Source organism: Staurois parvus, unplaced genomic scaffold, assembly GCF_062004578.1.
Source record: "Staurois parvus isolate SC_StPar_1 unplaced genomic scaffold, SC_StPar_1.0 ptg000068l, whole genome shotgun sequence".
Classification (NCBI taxonomy): domain Eukaryota; kingdom Metazoa; phylum Chordata; class Amphibia; order Anura; family Ranidae; genus Staurois; species Staurois parvus.
This window is the reverse complement of record NW_028317864.1, coordinates 4,254,843-4,274,971: the sequence shown is the minus strand read 5'-3', so window position 1 is coordinate 4,274,971 and position 20,129 is coordinate 4,254,843. Positions and strand designations below refer to the sequence as shown.

General features: G+C 42.0%; 1 protein-coding gene and 1 long non-coding RNA gene across 2 annotated transcripts in view; one reads left to right on the top strand and one right to left on the bottom strand.

Annotated features, from left to right (window-relative positions):
* Positions 1-4,150, top strand: part of EXOSC2 (exosome component 2) — a 53,033-nt gene extending 48,883 nt beyond the window's left edge. The window contains exons 8-9 of the mRNA XM_089669034.1: positions 1,179-1,307; positions 3,553-4,150. Of these exons, the coding sequence (XP_089525160.1) occupies positions 1,179-1,307; positions 3,553-3,633 (210 nt within the window). The 3' untranslated portion in view covers positions 3,634-4,150. The remainder of the gene's footprint in view (positions 1-1,178; positions 1,308-3,552) is intronic.
* The window catches only part of LOC149469499 (uncharacterized), a 28,749-nt gene that overhangs the window by 4,473 nt on the left and 4,147 nt on the right, over positions 1-20,129 (bottom strand). Inside the window, exon 2 of the long non-coding RNA XR_016311556.1 lies at positions 14,213-14,330. This is a non-coding gene — a long non-coding RNA (uncharacterized LOC149469499). The remainder of the gene's footprint in view (positions 1-14,212; positions 14,331-20,129) is intronic.

The following is a 20,129-nucleotide window of genomic DNA, read 5'->3' as shown; positions in this document are numbered from 1 at the left end:
TTATGCTGTGTCTGTGAAAGACACTGTACAGAGCAGTTTAGTTGGAGCTGCATGCTTCAATCCAGGGGCGGACTGACAACTCATAGGGCCCTCGGGCAATAGGTGATCATGGGGCCCCTGTGTCCTTGCCCAAACTTAAAAGAGCCTGTGAAAAAGGTACCAGGGGCATCTCATGGGGCCCCCTACTGACCCCGGGCCCTCGGGCAGTGTCTGAGTTTCCAAATGGTCAATATGCCCCTGCTCCAATCATCCTTCCTACTCATCTAGGTTTTGGAGGGGGAAGAGGAGGGTTGATAACCTTGCAGGCTCTGCTTGTGAGGTGTATTCACTATATGCGCAAAGAGAGGGTGTGAGCTTTCTGCTGACAGTTCACATCCCATATGCCAGGTCCGACCTGGCAGGGATTTGCGCCAGATTTCTATACTGAAAACTGCCACAACACTTTTGTTAATTTGTAGTGAACCCTGCACCAGTTTCTATTACACTCTGTGATAAAAACTAGTGAGGCTGAAGCAGACAGATCCGAAACTGGTCTATCTGCTTGGTTAATTTGACACTCTACAAACAAGTTTCCTGCACCATTATAATGGAAAAGGAATTTTAATTTCCCAGATTGTGTCTCAGGGAGATCACTATACTACACTATACTTGGCTTTGCTTACAAATATCTGACACAGATCATCTCTTGCTCAGGGCGTTTTCACACTGCCTCATAGTGGTTTGGTTGCAGTGCATTGTACTTGTAGTTTTCATGTGGGTTTTACCATAGACTTCTATTAGATCGTTTGTTTTCTGAAATCACACCAAATATACAGCATGCATGACTTTTGGTGAGCTTTCAGAAAACGCACCAAATATGCATAATCTAATAGAAGTCTATTGGAAAGTACGGGTTATCCGCATGAAAACCTTGGGTACACTGTGCTGTGCCCGCTCTGTGGCAATGTTGCAGTCTTGTCACTGGGGGATAGGAGATAGAGAAAATTCTTTTGTCTACCTGCAGCAGACTGATTAGAACAACATAGCCTTGGCAGTCACTTCCTGGAGTTTTTTATGATCAAGTTGAAGATTTTAAAAATACTGTTGTATATTGTAACATGTCATAAGTATATTTATGCAGTCATTGTAGAGGCTTAAAAACAGTATTTTTTTAACTTTTTTGTTTTTTTTTACTCCAGCCTATACCATTATCTGATCGGGAAGTGATTTCGCGGCTGAGAAATTGCATCCTGGCGCTAGTTGCTAAGAAGATGTTGCTGTATGACACCAGTGTCCTGTACTGCTATGAAGCATCTATAACCCACCAGGTGAGTCTCACACACAGTCTCTGCACTACTATACAGTCATCTTTTACATCTGTGGTAGTGAAATATTAAAGGGGGACACAAAGTCAGTCTGTTTCTTAGGAGTTGGTACGGTCCTTATTTACCAGTTGAACTGTATATATTTTTTCTTTTGCAGGCAGTTTGATTCTGTCTGTCCCTCTCCCATTACATTTGTGTGTGGCTTACTTCTACCAGAGCTGCAGATAAAATGTTAGTCACCCATTACTTTTCTGTTTCAGAAGCCAATATAGACACTACCTACTGATAGCATGATGCCAATGTTCATTTGTTGTGCAGAGAATTGGAGGATGAGATGTAAAGAAGGATCAGAAAGATATCACTAGGCGTATCTTCATTTCTTTAGCGTACAAAATATACTAATTGCTTCTTTTCTTTAAAAAAAAAAAAAAAAAAATCAGTATAGCCCAAAATAGTACATTGCAATATTATATTGTACATAGCACAGTCCATTTAAACGTAGAAGTCTGTTAGTGTCAAGAGGCATTATAGTGTTTTCTGTGAGCCATATCCCTTAAGTTCATGTTGGGGAGGAATACTTATCGGTCCCATGATTAATTGCTCTAATAGGAATGCATGTTCATTCATTAAAAAAAAGATTGTCCTGAAGAAGCTGCTTTGGGACTTGCTGTCAGTCTCCTACCTTGGAGGAGGAACGGAGATATGCTTTCAGTCTGTTTTCCTCTCCAGCTGCCTGTGCATTATGACTCATGCAGCATCTTCACGTCGGGCTATAGTCTGAGCACTAGATCGCTCATGATCGGGTGTCTCCATAGTACCCTACTAAGGCAAGGAGACACCTGACAAGAGGAATGGGGGGGGGGGGGGCTCGCAGAGAATCCTTTATAAGAAAGAAAAGCAGTAAATGATAGAAGTTTGGACCTCTGTTGCAGAGAAAAAAGCCTTTAACCATTTCCTGACCGCCCTATAGCAGATATACTGCTCTAGGGCGGCACAGTTGCGCAAAATCACGTGCATATGTATGTATGTGTGTGTGATTTCGTATTTCTGGGTAGGAGGCACGCTCACCCTACATTCACCGCCATTCGCCCGGCCGGTGATTACACGGCAGCGCCTGGTGATTGCTGAGCATCTCCGACGCGGAGGAGAACTGTTTGTAAACAAAACAGTTCTCCTTCCTGGCAGCTCGTGCACACTGCTTTGGATGGCTGTAGAACGCACAGCCATCCAAAGCAGTGTGATTACAGTGAAACAGTACAGTTATCCCTTTGATCTCCTCTCATGTTAACCCCTTCCTGCCCAGTGCCATTATTACAGTGTCAGTGTTTTTTTTTTTTTTTTTAGCACTGACCACTGTATTGCTGTCACTGAGGATGTCATTGACACCAAGTCAGTTCCCCCCCAGTGTCAGAATGCCTGCCGCAGACCCGCTGATCGCCATCATTACTAGTGGGGAAAAAAAAAATAATTCCAGTATCTATACCGCCATTTGTAAACCAATTAATTTAAACGTATTGGAATTTTTTTTTTTTTTTTAGGGAAGACGTAGCAGAATACAGTTTGGCCTAAATGTATGGCAAAATTAGATTTTTTTTTTTTTTTTTTTACTGGACATGTTTAATAGCAATATAAAATAATTAAGCTGCGCAAATACCCCACCCTAATTGTGTACAAAGCAGCAAACACACCAAGAGGAAATCCCCTCTAAATCACAAATTAAATAAAAAAACTCAAACACAAAACACTAAACCTTTAATAAAATTTTGAAAAGCATTACCAACCTTACTAATTGACTTTTCATGACCTAATCTATGTAATTCAAAAGATAGCAGCATATGTTCTGCCAAGTAGGAGGATGTATCCGCATGGATTACATCTCATCCTCTCTCTCTGCAGTAAAAGGAAACTACAGTTCCCATCAAGCACAGAGAATTGTAGTGAATGTGGGTGGATACACTAGGTCTGTACATGTTGAATGTGTCTGAGAGTCTCGGTCCGCCCACCACTGCGAGTGGTGCTGAATTACATCACTACCTCCTGGAGAAAGGAGATCCCCTGTATGTATTTTGTTTTTTTTCATAGTCTGGCAAAACTAAGATTACAAAGCTAGAGTCCCCTAGATAAGAAGCTAGCATATGACTATTTGCTTGTGACCATGCAAAATGATATCGTCCTTTAGGTGACCTTAGCCTTTAAAGCTTGGAATTGCTGAACATTGTTACAGAGCTCTCCCTCCTTCACATTGCAGATTAAGGATCTCCTGAAGACAGAGGTTATGGAAGACATAGTGATGGAGACCAGGCAACGTCTTGCGGACCAGGAAGGCTAATCCAAGTCTCCCAGAGACTTCACTACAGAACAAATTGTTAGTAAAAAAGGAGCTTGCAGTGCAGATTAGGAGACTGCCTTGAATAATTCTGCATTTGCATAAAAACTGCTGAAACAAGCATTCCACGCCTGTCATAAATTAATCGTTTGGTTAAAATTACAGGTAGAAGAGAGGAAGACACGGCGAGTCCCTAATTAAAACAGAACCCTGTGGAAAAAGGCAGGTGTTTGCTGCTCAGCAGCGGGTCATAGTTTGTATGAATCTAGTTACAAAATAATTTACACAAACCACAGGAATGGAAAGCCTGTTGCCCATAGCAGCCAATCTGAATTTTGCTTTCGTTCTGACGTGCATTTAGCTGGCAACTGGAATTGGGTTGCTGTGGGTGATGTGCTTTGCTTTCTGTAGCTCTTATAAACAAACCTTGTTATCTTACTGCTCCCCCAAAGGCTCCAAGTATCTACATCAAAAATTGTTTTGTTTCTGATTTTTAAGTAAAAGATTTATTTTGCTAAGATACATGTGTGTTGATTCATTTGTTAGAATAGGCTTGGTAGTTCTGACTTATTTTCTGGTGTCCACACTTGTTGTGTGGGTAACGTCACTTCAAATTCAGACAATGGTTTTTATTGCTTCTTGTCTCTTCAGACAATTGTTTTTTTTTAAGCTGGTGACAGCTACTCCCAGGATTTCTTGCCACTAAAATTGTTACGCTCACTTAAAAACATCCAGCATGTCATGAACATATCTTTAGACCATCAAACAGTCCAAACACTTCAATCCTTTCCCATTCAAGTGGCAATCAGAGGCTCTCCCTTACCTGGGAATTCATTATAAAAAGTCATTCAGTGTAGCTTAGGGTGTGGTTGCCATTATCCCTATTTCCATAATAGAGAAAACTACATTTTACTTTTAATGGGATTTTTAAGGCAACCTTTCAGTATAAACAAAGAAACAAATTCTTTAAAAGATCAACATTTTATTTGAACAAATTTCTTTTGTTTGAAAAACCAGCACATATCAGGTAAACACTGCATATTCACCGATATAAAATACAACAATTTTAACAACATATTCACTTTGCAAAAGGGTTTGTAATTGCGGAATTTATCCAGTGGTATCCCACAAAGCTGATTTCTATCTTGCAACCTCAAGGTTTGACTGCAGATATATTCAACCTGGGATCCAACACGTTTTGAATACATGAACACAAATTCTTCCTTAGGGGAAGGATACCGCTTTATAACAATCTTTATAATCGATATATACCACCATGATCTATATAGTTTTTTTGTCCCCGCCAATATTGGATAAGGGGATTTGTAGTTTGATAAGCTCCATTCCTATTTAACTTTTAGACCTGATGCCTTGTTGTACTTTTAAAGTTATTATTATACACTGCTTTACATTTATATATGTTGCATTATAATAGTGTTTATCATGTGGCACCCGTGGTCTTTGCACGTCTAATTGATGGCCTCATTCTTAGAAGTGACTCACCTTCTAACATAGTGAAACATCTTCTTTTGATTATTTGTGGTGGTTATGTGCCCTATATGGTTTGTTTTATCATTACATAATTATAAAGATATTTAATAATAATTGATCATTGACAATATTTGTTAGAGTGGTATCCTTTCCCTGAGGAAGAATTTGTGTTCATGTATTCGAAACGCACTGGATCCCAGGCTGACTATATCTGCAGTCAAACCTTGAGGTTGCAAGATGGAAATCAGCTTTGGGAGATACCACTGGATACATATTGCAACAACTACCATTTTGCGAAGTGAATAAGTTGATAAAATTGTTGTATTTTGTATTGGTGAATATGCAATGTTTACCTGATATGTGGCGGTTTGTCACACAAAAGAAATTTGTTCAAATAAAATGTTGATCTTTCAAATACATTTGTTTCTTTGTATATACTCCAAAGTTGCCTTAAAAATCTCATTAAATGTAAGATGTAGTTTTCTCCACCTGGGAATTCATCTGACCCCAAAACTCTAAACTCTATATCAAAAGAATGGCTGAGGTTAATCCTTGACTCTTAACAGTTATCAGAAGAGAATACATCAGACGCAAGGGGTTCCCAAGATCTTAGTTCATAACGTCTTACACTAGCGGTTTTGTAAGCAATAGTGCAGGCCATCTCAGCCACTATATATGCTGATGCCTATTTTTAGTGTTTGTACACGGTTTTGCATTTGTACTGTTTAAAACCTTAATAAAAACAAATGGAAAAAAAAAACGTCCAGCACATAGAATGAATACAGCTCACAAGTATAGACCTGGAAGTGCTGCACTTTCAGGTCTTTACTTGGGAAGGTGGTACTTCCAGGTCTTTACTTGTGAGCTGTATTCTGTGTGCTGGATGTTTTTAAGTGAATATAAATATTTTTGTGGCATGTGTTCATAAACTAGTACACTATTATGGCCTCTTCTTCCCTTTTGATCTACATAACTGCCTGAGGTGAGGGTGATGACCATATACTTACCTATGCACAAGTGGTGGAGCTTTTGAGAATGGAAAGAGGAGTCTGGCAGAGCCTGGAGGAGTGAAGGAGAAAATCTAGAAAGGATACCATTCTTAAAAATTCATTCATGACTCTTTTATGCTTCATGCGGGGGGTCGAATATTTCTGGTGAGTGTGGGAACACTTGAGGGGGGCACTTTAGAGCACAAGATCACTTTATGAATTAAGTTGTGCACTGAATACTTTACAGTGGAGAACCAAAAGAGAAATTATAGCATGTGTATACAATAAACACTGATCATGGACTCAAGTTGTTTATTGCTTGCATCTGTTATTTCATGTACTGTATAAAACTGTGTAGATGAGGTTGGTATTGCATTAAGTGGACTAGTCGCCACTTATGAGCAGCAGCATTTGTACTGTATAGTAAGGGCTCATTTACACTGGCTGCGACTTAAACGCACATCAAAGTGCTTACCGCTTTAGCATACTTTTTTTTATGTGTTTTTGATGCTTCTGTGATGCTTTTTTGAAGATTTTAGGCTTGGCAGATGCCGTGTGTGTGTGTGTGTTGATTTTCTATTTGAACATATAATATGCAGCGCTACAAATTGAATAATAAAATGGATGTTAAAATGATATACGTGTGAAGAAGTGTATTTGAAGAAGTGTATTTACGCGAAACGCGTCAGAGAGGTGCCCCCACACAGTGTTACTAGCCCGCACGGTCCCTATGAACGACCAGCGGCCATCTTGATATTTTATGTAAGTTGTTTACCTGTTTTTATACTACATCCTTTAAATAAACAATACTACACTATCGGATACCTCTCTTTTGGGGTTGTTTGTTCTGCAAGCCCTCCCTAAGGTGATTCCTGACATATGAGAGCGAGTAACATTCTCCTGGTGGCTGATGATGGAATACCTGGTGATGAGCTTTCTACCTTTGGATGCCTAGTACCTGGATGCTGGTGACCTGGTGACCATTTGCGTTGCAGTGCTCAAGATCCAGATGACGAGGAGTAGGTCTTATTTACTCAAATGCTCAATAAATTGCGCTATCTGGTTAGTGCAATCGACATTCATTATCTAAGCCACAGATGTCACGGATTGTTTTATGATTTTGCAGTACCACCGAATAGACTGACTTTGGCATCATTGTCACTATTTTGCACCTTTTCTCTTCAGGATATCTGTCGTTGCTTTTTATTATTAGTTTCAGCACCAAGTTCTGTTGCTTGCACACGTATATCATTTTAACATCCATTTTATTATTGAGTTTGTAGCGTTGCATATTATATGTTCATTTATTTTATGAGGAGGTTTTGAGGTTTCGCCTTTTATGCCAGCAGCTTCTTTTCACTTACTAATATCTGTTCCACCCAGCACTCGTTCTTAACCTTTTATTTGATTTTCTATTTGTTTTAAAGGGGCCTAGTAGAACTCGAGCTCAGTAGTACCCCTACTCAGCAGATCCTCAGCTCCTTAGTATCCATGTTTAGCATTGGTACCCTCGCTCAGATCCCCAGCTTAGTAGTACTTTTGTTTGGCAGATTTCCTGCTGTATAGTACCCCTAACTCTGTTGATGCCCCACTCAGTAGTACCCCCATCTTTGCTGATCCTCCTCACTCTCTCTAGTTCCTGCTCACCTCCCGCTATATTGCTTCCATGCTGTGCACCAGATATGACATTACTAGTTTCTCCTGCTCTGGTCTGCTAGCTCTGCTGATCCATTGCAGCTCATTCCGCACTCTCCAGTCCCCGCTTGCCATCTGTGCATTCCCATGTTGCACACCACATGTCCCGTCTGCTAGTTGCTCTACTCTAGTCTGGACCCTGCTCACCATCCTGCTGCACCACACGGCACACCAAATGTAAAATCTACACCAGACACTTCCAGAATATGTACACATGCAACCGGAATTGACTACTGATGAGGTCTTTCTGGTTCAATTGTTTGGTCTCAGTACATACCGAGATATCTCATACCTGCAATACCTCTAAACAAAGCAAAGTTAAAGCTGAATAAAAGTCCCTCAAAAGCTGCAGGTGCTGTATGAAAGCTTTGTCATAGTCCTCTATGGAGGCTTTGAAGACGCTTTGAAGGACCATGAAAGTGACATGGGGTACAATTTTGAAGCAAACCAATCACAACAGGACTGTAAGCTTACCATTTAATTTATTGACGGGCTTTGATTGGCATTCAGAGTGCTTTAAATAACGTGCAATGCCACATTTTTAAACAAGTGTAAACAAGCCCGAAGAGTTATAGTAGCATGGGGTTTTATTGTTTTTAGTATATTGTGGTCAGTATTTTGAATTTTATACGCCAGGAAGCCAGTGAAGGGATTGGCAGAGAGAACCAGCAACCGTGGATTGGTTAGAAAGGTACAGTATCTCCCAGAAGTGAGTCCACCCCTCACATTTTTGTAAATATTTTATTGTATCTTTTCATGTGACAACACTGAAGAAATGACACTTTGCTACAATGTAAAGTAGTGAGTGTACAGCTTGTATAGCAGTGTAAATTTGCTGTCCTCTCAAAATAACAACACACAGCCATTAATGTCTAAACCGCTGGCAACAAAAGTGAGTACACCCCTAAGTGAAAATGTCCAAATTGGGTCCAAAGTGTCAATATTTTGTGTGGCCACCATTATTTTCCAGCACTGCCTTAACCCTCTTGGGCATGGAGTTCACCACAGCTTCACAGGTTGCCACTGGACTCCTCTTCCACTCCTCCATGACGACATCACGGAGCTGATGGATTTTAGAGACCTTGTGCTCCCACACCTTCTATTTGAGGATGCCTTTTATCTGGAGACATGCTTGGCCAGTCTATCACCTTTACCCTCTGCTTCTTTAGCAAGGCAGTGGTTGTCTTGGAGGTGTGTTTGGGGTCGTTATGTTGGAATACTGATCTGTGGCCCAGTCTCTGAAGAGAGGGGATCATGCTCTGCTTCAGAATGTCACAGTACATGTTAGCATTCATATTTCCCTCAATGAACTGTAACTCACCTGTACCAGCAGCACTCATGCAGCCCTAGACCATGACACTCCCACCACCATGCTTGACTGTAGGCAAGACACACTTGTCTTTGTACTCCTCACCTGGTTGCCGCCACACACGCTTGGCACCATCTGAACCAAATAAGTTTATTTTGGTGTCATCAGACCACAGGACATGGTTCCAGTAATCCATGTCCTTAGTCTGCTTGTCTTCAGCAAACTGCGGGCTTTCTTGGGCATCATCTTTAGAAGAGGCTTCCTTCTGGGCGACAGCCATGCAGACCAATTTGATGCAGTGTGCGGCGTATGGTCTGACAGGCTGACCCCCCCACCCCTTCAACCTCTGCAGCAATGCTAGCTGCACTCATACGTCTATTTCCCAAAGACAGCTTCTGGATATGATGCTGAGCACGTGCACTCAACTTCTTTGGTCGACCATGGCGAGGCCTGTTCTGTTTGGAACCTGTTTTGTTAAACCACTGTATGGTCTTAGCCACCGTGCTGCAGCTTTGTTTCAGGGTCTTGGCAATCTTCTTATAGCCTAGGCCATCTTTATGTAGAGCAACAATTAATTTTTTCAGATCCTCAGAGAGTTCTTTGCCATGAGGTGCCATGTTGAACTTCCAGTGACCAGTATGAGAGGGGGAGAGCGACAACACCAAATTTAACACACCACCTCCCCATTCACACCTGAGACCTTGTAACACTAACGAGTCACATGACACTGGGGAGGGAAAACGGCTAAGTGGGCCTAGCTTGGACATTGTCACTTAGGGGTGTGCTCCCTTTTTTTGCCAGCGGTTTAGACATTAATAGCTGTGTGTTGAGTTATTTTGAGGGGACAGCAAATTTACACTGTTATACAAGCTGTACACTCACTACGTCACATTTTAGCAAAGTGTCATTTCTTCAGTGTTGTCACATGAAAAGATAGAATAAAATATTTACAAAAATGTGAGGGGTGGACTCCTGTGAGATACTGTATATGAACCTAGCAGCAGCATCCATGATTGACTGAAGGGGAGGGGGTTGTTCTGTTCACCATGGGACCAAGTACATGTAGTGCTTTGTCCAATCATGCTAGGTGCTGTCTAAGGAGCTGCAAGGTCGGACAGGGCGCCCCCATTCCTCCCACAGCCATCCGCACATGCAGCTAGCAAGGAGACAGCTGTTTTGACAGATGTCACTTTTCTGTCTCTGAGTATTTTCTTGCTGGCTTGGAACAATTTAGCTAGCAAATCCCTTCCCCCTTGCATTTCCTGTGAGATGTTTGTCTCCGACAAGTGCTTGGAGATGGAGAAAAGTGCTGTTTTTTCGAAGAAGCTGTCTCCCTGCTAATGCTGCAATCTGATGGTCGTTGTGGGGGAAGTGGGATCTCAAGGAAACTGTATAGTGTACTGTCAGCCTAAAGCCTGGTACACACATTGAGAATATCAGACTAATAATAGTCCGTGGTTTTTCTTTTTTGCATGCTAGTATCATATCGAAATTGAAGCTGTTACCAAAGTTGTGAAAATTCTTGTACGAAAGAATACAACTTCAGAAGTGATGTAATGTATTGCAATGTATTCTTTTGTTTCTGAGTATATGTGGTTTTTGCTTTTTTTTTTTTTTTTCCAGACAAACATTGTACTGATTAAAGCAAAATCGTACAATCTGTTATCGTAAACATTTCCGCATTTGTCCCTTCGAATATTTCCGGACAAAAGCTGTGTACTAACGATCAGATTATTGTGCGATCGCTTCGAAATCGGTATTTTATGTCCAATTTTCTGCTTGTGTACAAGACTTTAGACAGCATCTAAGAAGATGAGACAATGTACTACATGTACTGTACTTCGTCCCCCGGGGAAACAGAATGCATTAATAAAAATCAACGTGACTTGAATTGTGTGGGACACGTTTGTGCATTGGAAGCCTATTGATTTTAATGGGCTGCCTTAATGTAAAACATGTTAATGAGTGATACAACACGTTACTCCACATGCATCAATGCACTGCACAAGTTTAAATGGGCCCTTATTGTTCCCCCTTCCGAGCAGCACAGAATTGCCTTTGCTTTTTCTACAGATCTATTCAATTTCCAGGAGTGAGACAAGGAAACTCACAGTTGCGCTTGCTGGAGCTTATCCAAATTTCAATACCATCGCGCTGCTTCCACGAGGCTTTGTCGAGCACCAGCGCTGTCACGTAACAGGATGTGGAGTGAGTCACATGTTCCATACCCAGAAGTACTGGGTATTTAAATCTTTTGTCACTTGCACAGGAGCAAAGGGGTTTAAACCTACCTGTGCAAAGCAAAGATTTGCTTTGATAGAGAGGTGCTTGTAACCTCAGACAGGATTGCCCCGTATGGAGGCAGTGTTTTCCATAATGCTTTGTGCAGCTTGCTCTGCAGCAGTGTAAAAAAACCCTATAAATTCTTTATTGTGTCTTTCATCACCAACTTCATTAAATGTCCCAGAAGTGACACAAACCTCAGATGCGGACGAATAAACCTTCCCATATTGCTGCCTGCCTGGGGCTGAATACTGTTTCTTTCCAACACCCCTTGTCCTGTGAAATATAAGATGATATTTAAATACTGACAACTTAAGAATGGATTTTCAGATTCATGCATAAGCCCTGTCATGACTTTACATAAACCACAAGCTAGTTATTCAGAAAACCGCTTTTATGACTTTTCAGGAAGTTAACCGAACTGAAGATGTTTGCGATAAAGGGTGATCCTTTCCTACACAAAGCTAAGCTCATGCTCTCCATGCTTCTGGTTAGTACACTTGGTATCCAGTATTTGCTCCAGCTTTGGCAATAATGTTGATAACATAGTTAAGTGCAATAGGTGGAACAAAAAAAAAAGTGATATTTTTGGTGACTTCATAAAGCTAATCTTGTGGTGGCAGTATTTATTTTATGTGCTTTATTTTTCCCATACACCCGTTGAAAGGCTAATAGGAATGCCAGGCAATGTAAGTGTTACTAAACCCAGGACCCTGCATTCACTATATCTAGTCTCCCACACTACACCCAACATGGAAATGCAATTATTTTAGTAAATGTAAACTGCTAAATACCTTTTCTCATCAGTATATAGTAGTCTTGTGACCTCTATCATATTTACTTAAACAATTGGGAAGACCAGATATAGTGAATGCAGGGTCCTGGGAGACCAGATATAGTGAATGCAGGGTCCGGGGGGACCAGATATAGTGAATGCAGTGTCCCGGGAGACCGGATATAGTGAATGCAGGGTCCCGGGAGACCGGATATAGTGAATGCAGGGTCCCGGGAGACCGGACATAGTGAATGCAGGGTCCCAGGAGACCGGACATAGTGAATGCAGGGTCCCGGGAGACCGGACATAGTGAATGCAGGGTCTGGGGAAACCGGATATAGTGAATGCAGGGTCCGGGGAGACCGGACATAGTGAATGCAGGGTCCGGGGAGACCGGACATAGTGAATGCAGGGTCCCAGGAGACCGGACATAGTGAATGCAGGGTCCCGGGAGACCGGACATAGTGAATGCAGGGTCTGGGGAAACCGGATATAGTGAATGCAGGGTCCGGGGAGACCGGACATAGTGAATGCAGGGTCCGGGGAGACCGGACATAGTGAATGCAGGGTCCCGGGAGACCGGATATAGTGAATGCAGGGTCCGGGGAGACCGGATATAGTGAATGCAGGGTCCCGGGAGACTGGATATAGTGAATGCAGGGTCCCGGGAGACTGGATATAGTGAATGCAGGGTCCCGGGAGACCGGATATAGTGAATGCAGGGTCCCGGGAGACCGGACATAGTGAATGCAGGGTCCCGGGAGACCGGACATAGTGAATGCAGGGTCCCGGGAGACCGGATATAGTGAATGCAGGGTCCCGGGAGACCGGATATAGTGAATGCAGGGTCCGGGGAGACCGGATATAGTAAATGCAGGGTCCCGGGAGACCGGACATAGTGAATGCAGGGTCCCGGGAGACCGGACATAGTGAATGCAGGGTCCGGGGAGACCGGACATAGTGAATGCAGGGTCCGGGGAGACCGGACATAGTGAATGCAGGGTCCTGGGTTTAGTAGCCCTTTAAGGGGTTAGTTCACCTTTACCAAAATAACTGACTATGTAGTTGAGGGGTGTCTGTAGATGGATACAAGCTATGCAGCTTTGACTGAAGTTTAATAATTCCCTTGCTATAGGTGCAGCTCATGAAACCTGACCTGAAAACTCTTAAGGTGTTGCTAAGCAAGGCCCAACTATTACTGCTCACCTTCACCTGCTCTTTCTCTCCCTGATGCCGTAGTTCTGAGCTCAGCATTTGAGAGCTCACTCCAGTAATAGTGAAGGTAAACTGTATTAGGTGGGTCAACATCATGGGAGTCTTCAGGTCAAGCTTCAGGATGTATGTAAATGGACTTACACCTATAGCAAGGGCATTAATCAACTTTAGTTATCGCTGCACAGTTTGCTTTTATCTACAGATGTTCATAGACCTTTTTTTTGGTAAAGGTGAAATAACCCTTTAAGTCGAATGGATATTCTCTGGATCAACAGTACTTAAAAATGTTGATAATCAACTGAGCTGGCCAGAACTAGTTTCTGAAGGAGTCTATTCCATATTTTCACAGCTCTTACTATGAAAAAGCCTTTCCTTATATGGAGGTTAATCCTCCCCCACCCTCTTTGCAATAACCTTAACTCATTCACCAAGTTGGCTATATGGACCATTTTTTTCATAGCGGAGCTCCTCCATGACTGTTATTAGTTTGGTCACCCTTCTCTGAATTCTGTCCAGTTCCCCATTATGCTTTTGTGAACTGGTGACCGAAACTGACCTGCCAGGAAATTATTGGTCAGCAGCTGTCATATGGGGGATAGGAGGGGAGTTCCCAGCCCTGTGTAAGGTCCTGACAGGTTGGTCTGGAGTTTATACTGGACTTTTTTTTTTTTTTCTTCATTCCTGACAGATGAATGGATCGGTGTGGAGACAAGGAAAAGGTAACAGTAATGCTACTGGGGAAGGGGAGAAATTGTTACTTTGCCAAAACACATAAAATAGAGCCTGTTATTTCTAACCACTTTCTAATTTGTTTGTTATAAGTACCTGGTATTACGCTGGTCTTCAAGTGGTTGTACCCGGTGTTGTCTGCAGTGATATTTTTGGTATCTATTCACTCAGCATAACATCATCTTTTATGTTTTCCAAAAAAATTAAGTTGTTTCTGAAAAAAAATTGTGTTGTGTTTTAAGAATTAAAGTTAAAAAAACTGCTGTGCAAACAGCTTGTGACATAAAAAATTTGCAAAACCCACCAATTTCTTCTCTAGGGCCTCTGCTTTAAAAATACAGTTCATTGAAAAAGTATTCATACCCCTTGAAATTGTCCACATTTTGTCATGTTACAACCAAAAACGTAAATGTATTTTATTGGGATTTTATGTGATAGACCAACACAAAATGGCACATAATTGGGAAGTGGAAGGAAAAATGATAAATGGTTTTCAAAATGTTTACAAATATCTGAAAAATGTGGCATGCATTTGTATTCAGCCCCCCAGAGTCAATACTTTATAGAACCATCTTTTGCTGCAATTACAGCTGCAAGTCTTTTTAAGGATGCCTCTACTAGCTTTGCAAATCTAGAGAGTGACATATTTGCCCATTCTTTGCAAAATAGCTCAAGCTCTGTCAGATTGGATGGAGAGCGTCTGTGAACCACATTTGTCAAGTCTTGCCACAGATTCTCAATGGGATTTAGGTCTGGATTTTGACTGGGCAATGCTTTGATGTAAACCATTCCATTGTAGCTCTGGCTGTATGTTTAGGGTCGTTGTCTTGCTGGAAGGTGAACCTCAAGTCTTTTGCAGACGCCAACAGGTTCTCTTCTAAGATTGCCTTGTATTTGGCTCCATCCATCTTCCCATCAACTCTGATCACCTTCCTTGTCCCTGCTGAAGAAAAGCTTCCCCATAACATGATGCTCCCACCACGTTTCACGGTAGGAATGGTGTGTTCAGGGTGATGTTCAACGTTATTTTTCCGTCACACATAGTGTTTTGCTTTTAGGCCAAAAAGTTAAATTTTGGTCTCATCTGACCAGAGCACCTTCTTCCACATGTTTGCTGTGTCCCCCACATGGCTTCTCTTAAACTGCAATTGGGACGTCTTATGGCTTTCTTTAAACAATGGCTTTCTTCTTGTCACTCTTCCATAAAGGCCAGATTTGTGGAGTGTATGACTAATATTTGTCCTGTAGACAGAATCTCCTACATGAGCTGTGGATCTCTGCAGCTCCTCCAGAGTTACCATGGGACTCTTGGCTGCTTCTCTGATTAATGCTCTCCTGCCCGGCCTGTCAGTTTAGGTGGGCAGCTATGTCTTGGTAGGTTTGCAGTTGTGCCATACTCTTTCCACTTTCAGATGATGGATTGAACAGTGCTCCGTAAAGTGTTCAAAGCTTGGGATATTTTTTTAGAACCTAACCCTGCTTTAAACTTCTCTGCAATTTTATCCCTGACCTGTCTGGTGTGTTCCTTGGCCTTCATGATGCTGTTTATTCACTACTGTTCTCTAACAAACCTCTGAGAGCTTCACAGAACAGCTGTATTTACACTGAGATTAAATTATACACAGGTGGACTCTATTTACTAATTAGGTGACTTCTGAAGGCAATTGGTTCCACTAGATTGTAGTTAGGGGTGTCAGAGTAAAGGAGGCTGGGTAGAAATGCACGCCACACTTTTAAGATATTTATTTGTAAAAAATGTTGAAAATCATTTTCTTTACACGTTACAATAATGTGCCACTTTGTGTTGGTCTATCACATAAAATCCCAATAAAATACATTGACGTTTTTGGTTGTAACATGACAAAATGTGGAAAATTTAAATGGGTATAAATACTTTTTCAAGGCACTGTATATAATGTTTGAGGGGCTGTAAGTAATTTTCTAGCAAAAAAGCTGATTGTTACATGTGAACAAAGTGCCAGAAAAGGTCTGGTCCTTAAGTGGTTATGTTATATTCGTTATGTTAGAATGATTCATTTTCTGATTTTTTTTTTTTTTTTTTTTTTTTACAGTAAATGTTATTTTCAAATCGATTCAAAATCGTAATTTTAAAACATGGCTATATTCATTCTATTTTCTTCATTTTAATATATTCTATTCTTTTATTTTCTATTGTTTTATTTTCTATTCTAGTCTGTTCTATTCTCTATTTTATTCTGTTTTATAGAGCAGCCTAAGTCAAAATCATCACCTTATTTCACTTTTATACCTTAAATACTGTAATATGTTTCCATTTCAAATTCATTTTTGTATTCAGACTTTTTAAAATAAATTTTGTTATAAATGATTTTGGATTCATTGAAATCCATTACTATTGTGATTTGGAAATTTGGATATAACCAAATCGGCAAATAATGTTGATTTGTAACCAAACAAATTACGTCTCTATACATCAACAAAGTTCGCTCTGCAGCCCTATGCATACCTGTTCTGCTTTAGTGAGCCAGTGTATTGAAGGTAAAAGGCCAAGCAGGCATAGAGCATTTGCAGGATAAAAAATCAGGAATGGCACCCTACTTGTTAGGAAAGATTCCGTTTAACTATAATGGGAAGAACGCAGCCTTGTCGGTATGTTGTGGCTGTATAGCTGTAACCTTAGAAATTCATATATTTCCAATGCCACTTCCTGCACTACATCTAGTCTCGGTGTTCTTGCTTATTAAAGAGAAAAAAAAAAAATAGGTGTTAGACAGAATTAGCAGTAAAATCACATTGTTAGACTGGATGTGGTTTAATGATGTGACTGAGAAAAACAACCCAATGTGTGTATTTTTTCTAGGGAAATCTGTAAATTTCCTGTGTGACTTAGTGACTCTCACCACAAGGTTATAACTCAAAAAAGTGCAGCACATACGACACCACAGGGTTATGTCTACATCCAAGGCAGCGTGTAAAAGAAGAGACGCTTTGCAGAGGCCCCTGTGTTGAATAGCCGCCATTTTGCTGTTCACCATTCACTGCAAGTATTCAACAAGTAGTCTACCCCTGCCCTGCAGTTCCCTGCCACCAAATCATATGTTCTGTAGTGACGTATGAGCCATTGGGAGGAACTGGAGCCTACAGTGGGGGAGCAGATATTCTACACACATGACGTGCCTCTCCATGAAAGGTAAGACTTGTTTTTTACAGGGTACCCTGTGTATAGAAGGGATCCTGTGAAGACAGATATTATTTAAGGGGAAATGATTGTGCATTAATAGCAAGCAAGATTTGAGTTGTTATAGCTATGCTTAGCTTACAGCTTATCTTAACCGAAGAACAAAAATGTAATATACTGCCAAACCTTAGATGTGGTAAATTTTTTTACATTTCTGGATTGGCTACTCTTTGGCATCACTACAGAGGCAGCCGGACCCGGACCCTCAGGGCAGAAGGAGGGGGGGGGGGCAGCCTGTAATGTATATCTGACCCTAGACTCTGTAAGGAGCTAACTTAGGTACCTGTTAGTTCAAAATGTTGAGTTAACCAAAGGGTCCAGGTCCGTGGTACACCTGTAGCATGGCACCTTATCCCTGAAGACCCCTTAATGGGTATGCCCACTAAACTAACATGTTGATTTGAGGAAGGGGCAAGTTCCTGAAACATGATATCAAGATGACTGGCTTTTCTCCTTTTGGTTTGACATGGTTTGAGTGCTCCCTTAGGCTTCCAGTTTGCTGTCGCCAGCCCTTGTTTGAGCGGTCTCTTGCCAGGTGTATGACATAACAGCTGGATCTGGGACACATGACTTCCAGTGCGTGTGCCTTCTCAGTGATCCAATCGGCTGCCATCCACACACCCTTCCCACTGTCCTGTGGCTCTTGGGCTGAGCAACCTACTGTTGGGTCCAGGATTATGTGTCATCCTCCATCTTCTTGGAATAGGTGTTTCTCCTCTCCACTGGCTTGGTGATGTATCAATCTGGGCACTTCTACATGTCATGCTTTTTAATCCAACATTAAAGTGAATTTCGATTTTAACTTCTCTTGGGCTTGTGACTCTATTGACTTCCACAGGGTTGGGAGTGCTCCTGTTAATTGTTGTTTTGTTTCCACCAAAAGAGTGGAGACTGATAGAAGCATCATTCTCCCTGGATTTCTATCCCCCTAAATCCTTTTGTGACCAGGGAAGAAAATATTGCAGGACCCGTGTAAACCTCATCTGTGGTGAGTAGCTTTTGACCATTTTTGTACAGGGAACTTGGTGTGTATCCTGGGTATTCCCTGGACTCCAGCTGCAACACTTTGCCATTTCCTGCAGTCCATCACTGAAGCTGTGCAGGCTCATGGCCCCTTCCTTTCCTGCACAACTCTCCTTTTTGGTGGCTGTACTACACATGTGTGGGTTATTTCCTCTGAGGGTGTGGACCTTCTTGCCTTCCCACCATTCTCCTTTGCTCCAGCATTGGTTCTGACTTGGTCACACATGGCATTGACCCTACCTGCTCCGGCAGTGATTTTGTCCATATTCTTGGGGGATTCTCATTTTCTACTAGTATGGCAGATCATAAGCGCAAGGACAAACGAGCCTGGCCAGCTTGCATCCTGCAAAATGAAATGTCATAACTAGAGGCTTTAAACTGGATTTCCGGTCTCTGCCTCCACCCCACTTCGTGTTGTCACACTTGCCATTATCAGTTTAAAGACTAGTGGACCTTTGCACTGCTCAGGCGCAGCTGCTGTCTCACGCGATCATAGGCATTGTCCTGGAAAAAGAGAGGTTTCAAGATTTCTACTCAAGTCTGTTAACTGTTCCCAAGGCAAAAGGGAAATTGCCCCTTAATGGATATAAACACCTTCCCCGGTACAAAAATCTGTATGGAATCTGCCTGATTGATCATTGCTTCCCTTCATCTGGGAGACCTTCTGGCCTCTGTGTCCTTACTTACACATCCCCCTTTTCTAGCACTTCACTGCTACCTTCTTTTCACTCTGCCCATGCAACATTACTATGCCTTCCATTACCTTCTTTTTGGCTTGTCCATTTCACCTAAGGTCTTTGCCAAGGTGCTAGCCCTGTTCTTGCTCTGCTTCGCTCTCAGGACACCCCAATAGTGTGATATTGGGGAGATGAACTGACGGAACAATCGCCTCAGACGTTGACGGCAAACATCCAACGGACTGTGCTGTCCCTGCAGAAATTTGGGTGGATCCTGAATCCCCAGAAGTCAGAAGAAATGGTCCCAGTGCTTGGAGTGTCTTGGCCTAATCTTAGACATGGCCCTGTCCAAGGTTTTCCTTCCCCTGAACAAATTCCAAATTTTCTGCTCCCATGTTTAGACTCTGCAGTCCAGGAGCCAACAGACCTTTTGTTTTTACATGAGGGTTTTGTACCCAATGGTGCCTTCCTTCGATGCAATTCCATAAGCCCAACGTCACCCCAAATCATTACAACTCAACATTCTGGCAGTATGGAACAAGAGGGCACAGCATCTGGATCCTCCCATACATCTGATGAGCAGGACCAGGCTTGCCCTGGTGTGGTGGGTAACAAGTTTAATGCCAGAATCAAGAACATCCTTCCCCTTAATGGCTTGAAAGGTGCTCACGATGGATGCCAGCTTGTGGGGCTGTGGGAGAGTCCTAGGTGCTCTCTTGTTTCAAGGAACGTAGTTGTTGGAGAAATCTGGCCTCCTTAATATTCTGGAACTTATCACTAAGTTAGTGGCATATGTCAACCACTAGAGAGAAACCGGAAGTCTCACAGCTCAAAGAGAAGTGGATCTTGATCTGGCTTGGCAGATTTACTCATATTCCAGCCCTGACTACCATGCACATCCTAAGCATAAAATATTCGCAGGTAACTGTCTTCAGTCATCCAGATTTTGGACTCTGGAAAATGGTCTCTGCACCACAGGTTGTTCCAAGCCCTCTGTCACAGGTGGAGGGATGCCAGACGCAGATCTCCTGGCTTCCAGGTTAAACAACAAACTAAGTAGTTTTGTCGCCAGATCCAGGAATCCTCTAGCCTTCGA